General features: G+C 52.7%; 1 protein-coding gene across 5 annotated transcripts; it reads left to right on the top strand.

Moving 5' to 3' along the window:
* The first annotated feature begins 639 nt into the window (after nucleotides 1–639).
* On the top strand, nucleotides 640–14,559 carry LOC103054993 (dual specificity protein phosphatase 10-like). 5 transcript variants are annotated; one of them, XM_088137394.1, is made up of 5 exons: nucleotides 640–827; nucleotides 4,870–5,258; nucleotides 5,431–8,990; nucleotides 9,875–10,174; nucleotides 11,694–14,559. In XM_088137394.1, exons 3-5 carry the CDS (start codon nucleotides 7,778–7,780, stop codon nucleotides 11,957–11,959), a joined length of 1,779 nt encoding a protein of 592 aa, XP_087993520.1. In that variant the 5' UTR covers nucleotides 640–827; nucleotides 4,870–5,258; nucleotides 5,431–7,777; the 3' UTR covers nucleotides 11,960–14,559. The 5 variants fall into 5 exon arrangements, with proteins under 5 accessions (XP_087993520.1, XP_087993517.1, XP_087993518.1 ...); XM_088137391.1 differs by having other exon boundaries at nucleotides 7,765–8,990; XM_088137392.1 differs by having other exon boundaries at nucleotides 5,023–5,258; nucleotides 7,765–8,990.
* The last annotated feature ends 251 nt before the right edge of the window (nucleotides 14,560–14,810 follow it).

Here is a 14,810-nt window from a genome sequence, read left to right on the forward strand (position 1 = left end):
TTGCACCATCGCGGTTGTTTATAATGATTATCTCTGATTATTATTATTCATTAATAATAATAATGAATAATAATAATCGCCGCCGAGCGGTATATGAAAAGACAGGGTTTATTTATTTATTTATTTATTTGTCGATCAAATTCATACGGCCGTCCATCTCGCACAAGGTGGCTCTGGGCGGCGTACAATCAAACACGATCAAATCTAAAAAAAAAAAATTAATGAGAACGAAATAGGATAAAAATAATAGGATAAAAACAAAAATAAAAATAAAAAGAACAACATTAATAGGGGGAAAAAAGCATTCGGTGAGCAAAGAGGCCGGGATAACGATCGTCCACAGCAGTTCACACTTTTATTCTGGAAAACACGCACGGCGCCCCCCCCCGCGCGCGGCCGCCCCCCACTCTTTCAAGGGGTCTCCCCGCTCCGCCCGCTTCGCCATGAATGGAACCACCTGCCGGGTCACGTGCCGCCCTCCTACGTCACCTTCCCCGGGAGAGCCGGGCCGGCTTTTGATTGGCGGCCGATGAGGTCACCCTGCAAGCCTCCCTCTGCTCCCCCCCCGCCCCGCTCTCCCCAGCCCGAGCCTCGCTCCCGCCCCGAGCAGGAAAAAAAAATCAAAACACAACCTCTAACAACAAGGAGGGGACGCCGGGGGGTGGCGGTGGAGGGGAGACGGGGGACCCTGGAGCCCCGCGGGGGAAAGAGCAAAGGGAGCGGCGCCCGGGTCTGGCCAGGGGTCCGGAGCCCCGGATTCAGGGACCGACCCTCCCGCCGTCCTCGCTCGCCTCCTTCACGGATTTCGGCTTGAGGATGTGATGAAGGTGAGTGCAAACACCTTCCGGGGGGGGGGAGGTTGTCGGAGGCAGGAAGATGCTGGCTTGCCCCCCACTTTGCCCATTGCAAGGGGGGCGACTCTGGAGGAGAAGCAAGCAAAGCTCTGGATTTGTATGTGGGGGGGTGTCTGTGTGCATGAGAGAAGCTGGAGGGGGGAGGCGCGACCGGGCGTCTAAGGGTGGAAAGTCCCCCCCTCCCACCGTGCACCCCTCGCAGGGACTGGTTTGGGGCTGAAAGAGAGCAGAAGAGGAACTGCATTTTAGCACGTTTTTCCCCCAAGGGTGGGGGGTGGAAGAGAAGCAAGGGGGCCTCTTGGCCCCATGGGGGGACGCGGAGGGGCTCTTTCAGGCTTGGAGAGCGCTGCCCCCCCCCCGCAGCCACAAAGGTACCTGGGCAGGGAAAGGTGGAGGGGGGGGACAGGAATTGTAGGGGGGACAGAGACCAGAGCTTGCATTCCCTAAGGTGGCAGCACAAGAGTGGGTGATTTGTGGTGGCTGGCGGTCGGGTGTTGTGACAGATCCGGGTGCGTGGGAGGCGCAGGGGGGAAAGGCTCCTGGTGATGCTCTGAGGAGGGGGGGATCTGTTTTGCCTTCTAGGTACCAGCCCGAGTTTAAAAAAAGGAGCCTTATGACTGCTGGTCATGACACGGGGAGTTATTTTTAAGCCAATGATGCTGGGGCGCTGAAAACCGGGCCTGGCGGGTTTGTGGCAAAGATGGGTGCCGAGAGGGCATACAAGGTGGGGTGTGTGTGCGTGTCAATTCACACGCAGCAGCAGCAGGGGTTTGGCGTACAAGAAAGACACCTGTCTGGGAGAGGGCGGTGGGCCACAGAAAGGGACGGAGTAGCTGGCTTCTTAAGTGTTTTCGGCAGAGGAATTTTAACCAGGTCTAGGGTGAGCCGTCTGCCCCCCGCCCCGAGTGCATGGTCTTTGATGAAAGGGCGAGATAGAAATCGGATAAATGAATGCAAGCATCTCTGTGAAAGGGGGATCCCCTTCCGGTGTTTTTTTTTTTTTAAAGGATGAAAGAAAATTACATAGTTGCCCAATATCTGTGGATTAGATTATGCGAGAGAGAGAGAGAGGTGTCTTGGGTGCGCGTAGGCACACTTGGGGCGTCGAATCCGTGCAAGCGGTGTTTTGGAACGGGAGAGACCAGCGGGGTCCGAGCGTAGCGAACAACGCGGGGGCGACAGGCAGCGTGTCCTTGTTTTCAGATTTATATGCCGCTTTTGCAGAACAAAACCTCCCTTAGTCTGGGTGAAGGAACTGAATTGAGAAAATTAAAAACAGCAGCAAAAAGTCACTCGCCGGGCACTCGTCTGTGGCACCCCCTGGCAAGCGGCGTTCTCTCCGCTTCCGTTTTTCCACCTGCAATATGGGCAGCCCGTTGTTGATGCCGACTTGCAGCGAAGTCTCCGGGGGTTTAGATCAGAGATTTTCAAAGCTCTGCCTGGAGATCCTGGGAGTTGAACTCGGGGCAAAGCGGGACCTCCTTCTCGTCTGCCAAGCCAGAGTGCTTCTCCAGACGTTTACTCCACCGCTGCTGGGTTGTGTTTCTCACATTTAGACGTGGGGCTATCCAAGCCCCTTTAGGTTAGATTCTAGCGTGCTTCGGCTAGAGGAACCTTGTTGATCGCTCTGCTCCTCGTGCAGCTTTTTAAAAAGAACGTGCAGCCCGTCATCGTGGCCCCTTCCAAAATGCCACATTTCCCCCAATGTCTTAAATCTGCCTCTTATACAATTCAAGGGGGCTAATATGGTATATCTTAACCTTTGGCTTAATATGGCTTTTTCTTAACCTTTTTAAGGCGCTTCTGAATGACACGTGCGCGATGACCTCATTGTACGCAGCTTCCTGAATCGAGTGTGCAATCCTGGCCTGCGTGTGATGACGTCATTGCAATGAGGGTCCTCGCTTTCGCACCATCGTGGTTTGTTACGGGGGCCGCTGCTCACTGAGTTGCAAAAGAGATGCAATCCGTTTGGCCTACCTTATAGAGTTGTTTTTGCTGGTTGGTGGGTTTAAATTTATTTAGCGCCCCCCCCCAATGTCCTATATATGACTTTGGGCGGCTTCCAAACCGTTCAAACAAATATAAAAACAACAGAACAGAACAAACAAAAGCAGGAAATGATTTCTCACCGCCAGGGATGAAATAGGAGTGGGAACGTTGTCTTCGGAGCCGGAATAATTCTCTGGTACTTCTCCACCCTGACTTGGATGACCGCGGATGGGCAATAGGAAGGTGGATCTCGCTCCGCGGGAACCGGTATTGAAGACTAATTCAAACAAATCATCTTCTCAAAGTTGATGGGGTAGGAGGAGTCGGGGTGCTTGTCTTCACACGTGGCTCTTTGGGCCCAGCGGAAGGGGCAAACCCCGCCCCGGGTGTGCCAGTGGTGGAAATCCAGCCCCTGCAGCTTAGTGGCCAACTACTGTACTGTACAACAGGGTTCCTCAACCTCGGCAACTTTAAGATGGGTGGACTTCAACTCCCAGAATTCCCCAGCCAGCCAGCCATGGCTGGCTGGGGAATTCTGGGAGTTGAAGTCCACCCATCTTAAAGTTGCTGAGGTTGAGGAACCCTGCTGTACAACGCCTGGTGTTTCCCAATCCGATCTGAGTCTCTGGAGTTTGCTCCTTAGAAATCAGCCCGGCGTTGCACTCGAGGGAAGGGGAATCCAGCAAGCAAACCTCTTCGAGTTCAAGCCAGGGACTTCACAAGGCGTACTGAGATGCAAGGAAGTTTGGCTGTCTTAAGCTATTTGGCTACTAGCTTAGGGCGGTAACTTGGCCCATCCGGGGTCCCTTACATCAGAGGAAACTGGGGAGGGGGCATCGACTTGGGACCCCCTTGGCAAATGGCAGGAAACACTGGGAATGTTAGTTCAGCAAACGTCTGGAGGGAGACGGGTCCCCGGATTCCATTTTTAAGTCTGGGGGGGCCCTTCAGATCTTTCTTCACCTTGGCCGGTCCCGCTGCCCGTCCCCTGCTCCTCGTCCACCCTGCTCCCGGCCGGAAAGCCGCCCAGTGTGTCTAGGGCCAAATGGTGAGCTCATGCTGGGGTGAAACTTAAGAAGGCAGATGCCCTCGTTGTGGTGCCAGGCTCTGAGCTCAGGTTGGTATTTTTAGAGGCTTTCTCCAACTTCTCTCGCTGAAAGGAACAGCAGCGCCTTGAGGGGACCCGGTAGGCTGCAGGCAGGTCAGAAAAGTGAGTGCCGGAGAGGGAAAGTGCCTGTAAATGTGCGCGTGTGAGAAGTAAAGCATTTCTTTAAAACTGTGTCATTTGGCAAGTCTGCGCTGATGTGGGCCTGAAAGCTTGTGCAGAGAAGGAGGACCTGTCTTGCTGTGGGGTGTGATTGCTAAGGTGGGGGCTGTGAACTGAGCCTGGAGCAAGAGTGGCTGTTTTTAGAATGCCCCACAACCCCCCTGCAAGGTAGGCTGTACAGAGTCAGGGCCGAGCTGGGGAGTGGGGTGGGATCAAAATCCCAGCTGAACTCGGGCGTTGATGGTGCAGAAGCAAAACATACGCGTGCAGGTCCTTGCAGGGATCCCCCACGAGAATTTGCACACCTGTGGCTATGTTAATAGCCAAGAGGTACGTGTCGGTTGTGTGCGTGTGAAAGAGAGACTTGGTGGGCCTTGGTCCCTAGTGCAAATGGGGGGGGGACACATAAATGCAGCGTGCCAAGGAATTTTATTGTGTATCTGAGTGTGCAACTGCTTCAGAGATGGTCGTGGATTACTTTCTTTTAACTGTGAATAATAATTGGGAAGTTGGTAGCCTTTCAGTTTGTTTCTCAAGCGAGGGAGATCTCTGCCCCCAAATCTGAATTACGATCTGAATTAGTGCGCGTCCGTGTGTTGCGGGGGAGACCGAATTGGAAGATCAGATGCTTGATTTCTTCACGGGAGGTCTGGAAGGGACGCTGACTGCCCCACCTCTCTGTAGAGCTCATCAGAGACGGGGAGCCAAGGGTGACAGATGGTTCAAATCTCAAGAAAGTTTTTTTTTTTTTTTAAGGACTGGTTTGAATTCTGCAAGGCGGACGTTTCCAGGATTTCTTGGAAATTTATGCTAGGAATAGACAAGGAATTTGGGAAAGCAGTTGGCACCTTAGGAAATGCAACATTCAGCTGCCCCCCAGCAGTTGTAAAGAACTCTCCTCTCTCCCAGCCTCAGCCTCCCTGTCACTGAAATGGACGTAACACTCTCCCAGCTTGATTGTAAACATGGGATCCTCGACCCAGGCATCCGGGACGTTGCTAGGAGTACCTGCGACACGTAATCCGATCCAAGGAAGCTAAACAGCTGGAAACTTTACAGGAAACCTTGCCAGAAAGCTGGGCCATAAAAAGAAGTGAACTTAAATGCATCAAAATGTTATTGGATGACAACTGCGTTGCTTTTGGGTGAGGGCATTTCGGATGGAAGCCAGCAGGGAGGCATAAGTGAATAAAAGGGCTGCAAGACTTCAGGGCTTGGGGGTTTTAAATAACAGGCAGGGGGTGTTTAACCAGGGATGTGGAGGGTGTGGATGACCCCCCCCCCCGCTCCTTTGTTTTTTCCCTCTTCTCTCTGCAGGGAAATGCAGATCCGGGGCTGCCCTTTTTCCTGAGGATGAACGGGCGCAGGGGTGCAGAGAAACGGTGGTGGAAAATAAGCACCGCGAGAGAGCTAAAATTGGGGACGGAGACAAAATCAGAAAGACCTTTGCTCGGAATCTGCCTGTATTTCTTTGTGCTGCGCAGAGTTAGGGGTGCAGGGGAGGGAGCCCCTTTGCCCCCCACCATCAAGCGCTTTTGCTCAGTTTGACCCAATTTCTAGCTAAGACGTGTCCGCTTCCCTTCAAATGTGCTTTCGGAAAGGTGGGGTTGGAGGAGGAAAAGGATGGGAATAAATCGTTCCTTTGCGCTGCGTGATCTGATGTCGCTCTTTAGAAAATATTATTCCCGCACCTGGCATGATCCGTTTGTTCCAGCAATGAAAGTTTAAAAGGGGAGTAGAGATATAAACGTGTGAAGGAGATTGAACAAAGGAAAAAAAAAAAAAAAGAGGATTCAGCTACAATCTACTTCTGTTGGTCTTAATTTTCCCCTCTGTAAAACAGGAACTAAAAAAACCTTTGTGGCTTTTTTAATGCAAGAGAGGGCAGAAAAGCGTTATTGTTAATTTTACTTGTTACCTCCCATTCTGCTTTCCTGCCAAACTTTTCTGCCCTCCCTGGAGCAAGAAAAAAAAAAATGACACGGTTAAAATTCTGGGCCCAAACAATTGTCCAAAGTAAGGAATGTAGTAACACGTTCAAGAGGGCGGGAGTCATTCTGCAATCCCACGTTAGCGCAGGCGAGGCACAGGGTTGGACCGATGGAGAGCCCGTCTGCTTAATTTTTTAAAAGCAAACTTCTAACCCTAAGAGCAGCAGAGAGCAAAGAATACAGCCTTCCCTGTTGCCGTCTCTGAAACTTGAGAAGTTCCTTATTGCTCCTAGAATCCAGAGATTCACTCATTTAAGGACAAAATGAATCGCGGGAGCCGGGATGGAGATAAGGAGAGAAGACGGTTAGCCGTATTAGATTCCTGCCTTTCCCACTGCAGAGGAAACCCGCGTCTTCCCTGCGGTTTAACGAGAAGGGCAAATCTATCAGGACTGAGGCCAGAAGTGGCCCCGTAAGTGGATCCAGAGCCAGAAGCTCGGTTTCCCGGGGAGACGGAGGGCTGTTTGGAGCAACGTGGAAAGGGAAGTCTCCGAAAAGGGAATGTAAACAGCTGCCTTTGACGATGGGTGTTGTAAACTCTCGGTGGCGATGGGGATGCGCTGATAAATAAATAAAGACCTGCCGCTGCGTCAGATGCCTTCTGGTATCTAGAAGTTTATATTGTTAGGATCAACAGCCTCCTTTCCCAGTTCTGTCTGGAATTGAAATAATGCCCAGTACGTAGGAATCTTCCGCCAAGACGGCGTTTTGTGCTAGCTGTGGTGACGCTTCGGCCTGGGTTTTCACAAGCCAATTGTTGTGTTATGCTTGTGAGGTTCCTGTGCTGCTTCAGGGCAGTGTACACGGCACCCCTTCTTCCGTTTTTTTTCCTACAGCAACAACAACCCTGCGAGGGCCCCAAGTCACCTGGGGAGCTTCAGTGGCGGAGGGGGGACGAGAACCCGGGTCTTTCTGCTCCTAATACAGAACCTTGCCCCCATTAGACCACCCTAGCTCTCGCTTAACCAATTCAGTTAGAAACTGGCTGCATTGGTGCAACAAGCCTGGTTACTTTTGACCTCAGTTCACTTTTCTGGGAACCCAGTTTGTTGATAATGAAGTCTGCTGTGTAAGCCCAGTTCCATAACCTGGTTAAACAAATGCAATTGAGGATGCTCCAGCCAGGAATTGAGGCTGCACTGGAGCAGTGTTTCTCAATTTCAGCAATACAGGTAGTCCTCACTTAACGACCATTTGTTTAGTGACTGGTACTGAAAAAAGTGGCTTATGACTGGTCCTTCCACTTACAACGGTTGCAGCATCCCAGGGTCACATGTTCGCCTTTAGTGACCTTCCCAGCCGCCTTCTGGCGAGCAAAATCATCAAGGGACCGCATGATTAGCTTAATGACCACCGCAAAAAATGTCATAAAATTGGGTGCAATCACGTGATGCCTTGCTTAATGACTGCACCACTTAATGATGAATTTTCTGGTCCCTATTGTGGTCATTAAGTGAGGATTGCCTGTATTAAGATCTGTGGACTTCAACTCATAGAATTCTAGGAGCATGCTGGCTTGGGAATTCTGGGAGTTGAAGTTCACAGATCTTGAAGTTGCTGAGTTTGAGAAACACTGCATCAGAGTACGCTAGCCATCTGGGCTGGGGTTGGGGAAGACCAGGTATTGTGGCACCCGTCTGACTTCTTCCCTTCTCCACAGCTCACCTTTCCCAATGCCACCCTCGCCACTGGAAGAGCGGATCGGCGTGCTGCAGAGACCCAAGACTTTGGCTCTCCGTTTCAGCCACAGCTTTGTCACCCACAGCAGTGGCGGGGAGAAGCCACTGTCCCCATCCGCGACCTGCCGAGTCGCCAGCCAGGGCCCCTGTGACGCGGCCCGCCGAAGCAGCGTCCTTCTCCCCGGCCACCCGCACGCCCTCGACCTCAAGCTGCGAGTGGGTGGGGGGCCACCAGGTCGAGGGTCGGAGCGCAGCTTTGCCTCACTGCCGGACCTCAAGCAGGCTGAGAAGAAAGGGGTGCTGACCCCCCAGCTGAAGGCACTCCTGCCCCAGGCCAAGCTCAAGAAGCGGTGTTTCAAGGAGAACTCCAAGCCGACGGGGGACGCTTCCCCCAGCTCCTCCTCGCTCTCCAGCCCCGCCCGCGCCATGCACCCCTTGAAGTGCGGCTGCTGGGGCTGCTGGCGGCTGATGCGCTGCGAGGAGGCCGGGGCCAAGTCCAGCCTGCGCTCCCTGGGCTGCTTCTCCAGCCGTTCCAGTTTGCGCTCCCTGGGCTGCCCCGGCTGCAGCCCGCAGTCCATGAAGAAGCCGGGCTGCTTCTCCTGCGCCCCGGTGGCCCTGCGCTCCCTGGCGTGCCTGACTTGCAACCTCTCGGTCAAGTCCGCCAGCTCCTCCTGCAGCTTCTGCAGCAGCGACCCCATCGTCGCCTACGACCCCCGGGTGGGCCCCTCGCCAGCTCCCAGCTGCTACGGCGGGGAAGACGAAGAGGAGGAGGACGATGACGACTACACTGTCCGCACCATCTGGCCTGACGAGCTGGCCAAGAAGATGAGCAAGGCCCACATGCAGCCGCCGCAGCAGGGCCAGCAGCAAACGTCCCCCTTGATCCTGGACTGCCGCAACCTGGTGGAATTCACCAAGACTCAGCTGCAGGGCGCCATGCGCTTTGGGGCACCCGATGCGCCAGGACGGCGGCGGTTCCAGCAAGGGAAACTGGCCGTGCTGGATTTCCTCTCCTCCCGGGGGACCTGCGACGGCCGGGACTCCTCGCTGCAGTGCCTCTGGTCCAAGGAGGGGAACGGCTGCGGGGGGGTCCTGGAAACTCCGCCGGCCAGTCCCCCCAAGCCCCCCAAAACCCAGCCTATGCAGAACCTGCACCTTGTCCTGGATCTGGTCCACAAAGATGAGCAAGAAGGGCCTGGTAAGAGAGGTAAGGAGGGATTTGCACTTCCCCAAGGAGGAGCCTAATTTAAACCAAGGTCCGGCCTAGGACGTGATAGTGGCCGTTGGCTTTGAGGAAGGCGGGCGGGAGGAAGACTTCCTGCAACAGGACACCGGGGCCGACAGACATGAATGCTAAATAGAGCATCTCCGTTCACGAGCAGTATACCTTAAAATGTAAGACACAGAGACTAAACAGCACGCTCCTTTTAAGATACCTCTCCCTGGCTACTGACAACAGAGAAGGGGTGTGCAGAAGGAGTCGCCTGAGGAAAAGCAGGCTACTCTTGTTTTCATGGGAGTGGAGTTGAGCCTCTTGCTCGCCCGCTAAAGCAGGGAGAAACAACGGAGTTCTTTCCAGATGTTGATGGGACACTCAGCCGTCACAGCCACATGCAAGGAATGCTGGGAGTTGTAGTTCAGCAAACATTCCCAGCCCCATTGCTTACCCCAAGCCTATTATGAAAAAACGTAAAACCTGGGGGTTGAGATTCCCTTCTCTTGGCTAGCTGAAGGAGTGGAGTGGCGAAGAAGAAGGGGCAGGCAAGGCAGCCAAGCTTTGTACCTCTCCTTCCCCCCAAACTACAGCTCCCAGCATTCCTTGCCCCCCCAGTCCCGACTGAGCCAGAATGAGCCTTGCCCGGCTCGTAGCATGACGTAATTGCCAGAGCTTCCTTTAGGCTGGTCTCCCATCCCCAGTCTGGAGGATCATTTCACCTAACAGATGTTGGAAAGCCGGGAGGGAAAAAGCAACTTCGGCGCCCGCCACGCTCCCTGTTTGCCCGTGCAGTGCTTTCTAGCTCCAAAGTCCCAAAGCTCCAACGAGCTGAATGCTCAAGGATGCAACTATCTTGGTTTGTGTTTCGGCCGCAGGCAGTCCGACTGGGTCAGACGTCCCGGAGATCTCGGACGACTTGGGCTCCCCGCTCACCCCCGACTTGGAGAACGCCGAGCTGAGCCCCATCCTCCCCTTCCTCTTTCTGGGCAACGAGAAGGATGCCCAGAATTTGGAAAAGATGCTTCACCTCAACGTGGGCCACGTCCTGAACGTCACCACCCACCTGCCGCTCTACCACGCCGACAGCGGGCGTCTCCGTTACAAGCGCCTGCCTGCCACCGACAGCAACCGCCAGGATCTGCGGCAATACTTCGAGGAGGCTTTTGAATTCATCGGTAGGAGCCTAATTTTCACTGGGGTTGGGGAGCAAACCAGGGCCGACAACAGACTGAAAATCCTCATGCCTGGGCAGACCCTCCCCACCCCTGTCTTTGCAAGAAAAATGCCAGGTCTCAGTGGGGCAGGGGTACAAAAGTTTGGGCACAAGAACAAAAATTGGGGGGAGTAATCCTTCCTTTTTAAGGCAGCCTGGGGCACAGGCTTTAGGAAATTCGGATTATTGGCTAAAGCAGTGTTTCCCAACCTCAGCGACTTTAAGATGGGTGGACTTCAACTCCCAGAATTCCCCCAGCCAGTATGCTGGCTGGGGGAATTCTGAGAGTTGAAGTCTACCCATCTTAAAGTCGCTGAGGTTGAGAAATAGCGGGCTAAAGGCTCAAATAATCTTTTGTTTGACTAGCAGCCCCTCTCTGGGGTTTCAGACAGAGCTTGGGTTCTTGCATGGTGCTAAACCATACTTTGTTTTAATTATGGTTTGTGGGACAAGCCACAATGGCTAGGATTGCACCATGCTAAGGCACAAGCCATAGTTTATAAATGGCTGAGTTCGCACAACACACTAGCCCAAACCAGACAATTTTAAGCCTGGTGGGATTCTGCTAGGCTGCCATCAAATTAAGCCACGAAGTCTCGACTATGTTACTATTGAGTGAATTTGCCCAGCGTGCTAAGCCATAAACCATGGTTTGCAAACCCCAAATGAGAAAATTGTCCACCCTAGCAAGTTCTGTGAGCAATTGATATGCTCGGCCGCTGAGCTAAGGTGGTTTCATCTTGAAGCCGGTTTGCAACGACACCGAGAACCACACAGGGCAACGGGAAAGCAATAATTTATGGGCCTAATCCAGCCTGGTTGAACAAAATGGCATTCCCGGTGCCTCCATCCTAGGACCACCAAAAAAACTCTAGAATAACTTTTCATTTCCTAAAATGTTGGAAGCAGAGACAGTGTACAACTTTGGGTTATGAAACATCAGTTCTCTTTCACCTTAGATCAGTGTTTCTCAACCTCTGCAACTTTAAGATGGGTGGACTTCAAATCCCAGAATGCTGGGCATGCTGGCTGGGGAATTCTGGGAGTTGAAGTCCACCCGTCTTAAAGCTGCAGGGGTTGAGAAACCCTGCCTTAGATGGACGAGAACACCCACGCACCCCGGGCTGGATTTATCTGGACGCCGAATAACCCAGCCTTGAAAATCCTCATCAGTTGATCACCTGCAGGTTTAAAAAAACCTGTCCCTGATTTCTTGAGGGCTCTGCCCGACTCGCCCTGCAGCCAGCCCTGAATTCATCCAAGCCGAACAGACAAGGAGCTGCTTACAAAACACTACTCCGAAAACCAGGAGGTGGATATTGAAGGCTTGCACAATACACTAAACTGAGCTAGAATAAGATAATCCAGAATGCTCTTGACCCTCAGCAATGGTCTTTGGCTAACCCTGGTTCTGTGGCAAGTTAGCCGGGATGTATCTCAGCCAGGGCCTCTGACGCTGCTGTTTCTCTCCCCAACCGCAGAGGAGGCTCACCAGAGTGGCAAGGGGGTGCTCATCCACTGCCAGGCTGGCGTCTCGCGCTCGGCCACCATCGTGATCGCCTACCTGATGAAACACACCCTGATGACCATGGGCGACGCCTACAAGTACGTCAAGGGCCGCCGGTCCGTCATTTCGCCCAACCTTAACTTCATGGGGCAGCTCTTGCAGTTTGAAACGGACCTCAACGCCGGCGTCACACCCCGCATCCTCACCCCCAAGCTGGCCGGCGTGGAGACCGAGGTGTGAACTGGATGGAGCGCCGGGGGATCTCCGTCAACTCTCAGGGCTGGGAAAGGGGGGTGTGTGCAATAAGGGGCTGGGGGGCGGGCAGCAGGAGGGCAGACCCCCCAGATGGCCAAAGCAGCAAGCTGACTAATGAATCCCGAACCTCACGGAAACCAACCCCGGGCAGATCCCGTGTCGGGCTGCCTTTGGTGTGGAAGCGCTTGACGCTACGTCTCCACACACAAACTGCCAAAGGCTGCCAACACTTGGTTTTGTGAATCTGGGTGGCACTGCCAACATTTAGCGGGTGCCGCGGTTTCAACTCCCACCTTGACTTTTCCAGGCGAGTCTACCTTGGCATCAGGGTGGGATGGGAATGGGGAGTGATTGGGGGGGAGGCTGTGGTGTGCCAGGTTAATTTATTGGGTGTGTGTGTGCACGTGTGTGTGTGTATAAATTGGGGGGGGTGCTGTCCCTTGCCACTGCCTTTTTTAAAGAAAAGCTCCGGTTTACTTCCTTTTTACTGTGGAGAGCAGTATATTGGAATCCCTCGTGCACTTGCCAACTGTCTGTGTTTGTGTGTCTGCAAGAGGCAGAAAGTGTTTGATGGGGAGGTGAAATGGGGTGGCTGGGGGTGGAACGCATTCCCAAAGCTGGGGACTGCAGACTTTCCTTCAGGGTAAAAAAAAAAAAAATCTTGCTGCAAACGGAAAGGTGGGGAGTGAGATTCATCCTCCTTCTCCCCCCACTTAATGGGGGCAACCAGGTCTCTCTCTCTCCCCTCCCCAGTTTTTCTGCTTGGGCTGTCTCTTTGAGGTGGGTTACTTCGTTTGCGTAGCGTCAGAACCGGTTGCAAAATGGTGATCCCGATTGAGCCGTAGCTGCAACCCACAACTTTTTAAAGTAGCTTTTCCTGGGCCGCTAGTGAAGGAACAGATGCAGCCTCTTTCAAGAGTTGCCCCCAGATTAGTTACGTTGCCCCCAGACGCAGACCCCAAACGGCCCCCACTGACTACATGGACTGAATCTTCAAAGGGTAAATAATGTGGGGGCTGGGAACAGGAGCCCCCCTCTCAGCCCAGATAAGGCAACCCACCTCCCCATCGTTGGCCAGGGATGTTTAACTTAGGGATGCTGGAAGCTTCCAGCTGGGTTGAGACTCCCATTCCCATCATCCACGACAGCCAAGGTTAACAGAGGCCCTATCTTATAGAGGCCTCTGCCTTCCCTGATTTATTTGGGGAAGGTGAAGCCGAGATGGTTTCTCCCTCCCCTCTGACTTGAGATGCAATATATACACACAGGCACATTTTTGCCGGAGGGTGCCTTTTCTGAAAAGCACCCGTGCCCCCCTGCCACAAGAGGGGGGAGTGCAAAGAGTTTGCCGTATGCCCTGTGGATTTCAATGGTCTTCCATGTCTCATTTCTCCCCCTTTGTTGACTGAAGCCCATCACCAGCAAGGACCTGCAAAGCGGGCGTAAAGAGGGAAAAAACATGGCTTTAAGAAATGGGTGGGTGGGGGGAACGCAGTGAGAAGTGGGCAGCAGGCAGGCCCTCCTTTTCCTCCAGTCATTGACCATGCCAAAAAAAAAACAAACCCAAGCCACACAACTGTGACAAAAATCTTCGTAGTTTCTGTGTTTGTCTCTCCCTGAAAAAGTTTCTTAGGTGATCAATATTTGCACCATTCCTCTGTTCCCTTTTGACTCTGAATACTGCCAGCAGCAAGATTTTACAGAATCAAGACCCTCTGAAATTCCTAGGGTGGGGTTATGGGGCAGAGGTTGGATTAGGAACAGGGAGACCCAGGTCAAATCCATCTTTGCTATGGAACCTTCCAGGAAGGATGGAGCCCAAAATATTTTTCAGCACATTGCAGGGTTGTTTGTTTAAAACAAATTTAAGGGGTTTGGCAAAGAAAGGGACATAAACTTAATACATTTGGCCAGGGGGATTGGCAATTTGGGGGGGTAAGCCCCAGTATTTCCCTCCAACGTTAACGGCAATGATGCGGTTCCAAGAAGCCGTGAATGTGCCCCAATGAAGCCGGGGCTGCGTTTCAAAAGCCTGGCCCTCCAGAACGCCATCCAAAACGACTGTCTCGAAGCCTCTTTTGCAAGCCAATTTATATCGTTTTGCTTTCCCTAAATATTTGGGGGTACCCAGAAGCCTTGTCGGGGTTTTAAAGGGGAGGACGTGGGAAACGGCGGCTAAATTTGGAAACGCAAATTCCGTTTCCGAAACTCAGAAAACAAACAAAAAACCCTTGAATGCACAGAATGCCCAATTCAAAATGACTGAAGCTTCTGGCTGATTTGTACACGCATGTGTGTATACACACCTGCCTCCGTAAACCTGCGCTCCCGGCTTTGCTTAAATTATCCCCGGACTGAGCAACTGTGCATCCTCGGCGCCCTTCCCACGTGGCAGCTGTGCTGGTGGCGAGTGCAAATTTCTCCTCCATTCTCTCTTTTTAGACTTTTGTACTTTCAATACTGCCTCCTGCCATTAGATTCCTCCTCCTGCCTGCTGTTTCTCTTTGGACCTTGCCTTTGTTATTTATTAGGCCCGGCTATAAAGGCCTCACTTAATTTATTAAATGTGATTTCTGCTTTTGTAATGAGACTCTCTTTGGAAGGGGGAGGGCTGGGGGGGGGTCTTTCCCTGAAAGGATCAGTTCAACTCTATTACCTCTATTAAAGCAGCTTTGGATAGGAAACTCCAGTGGGTCTGTTTCACAATGAATTCACCACCATTTAGAAATCCATCCCTGGCTTCCGTCACTTGCTTCAAGTAGGGAAGAGACGTCCAGCATTGGATAATGCTTTGGGGGGGGGGTCTCAGTTTGCCCTAGGGGAGGTGCCATCTCCA

This window comes from Python bivittatus, unplaced genomic scaffold (genome assembly GCF_059951505.1).
Source record: "Python bivittatus isolate LINGU-HERP-01145 unplaced genomic scaffold, Pbiv_v1 ctg000180_np1212, whole genome shotgun sequence".
Lineage (NCBI taxonomy): Eukaryota > Metazoa > Chordata > Lepidosauria > Squamata > Pythonidae > Python > Python bivittatus.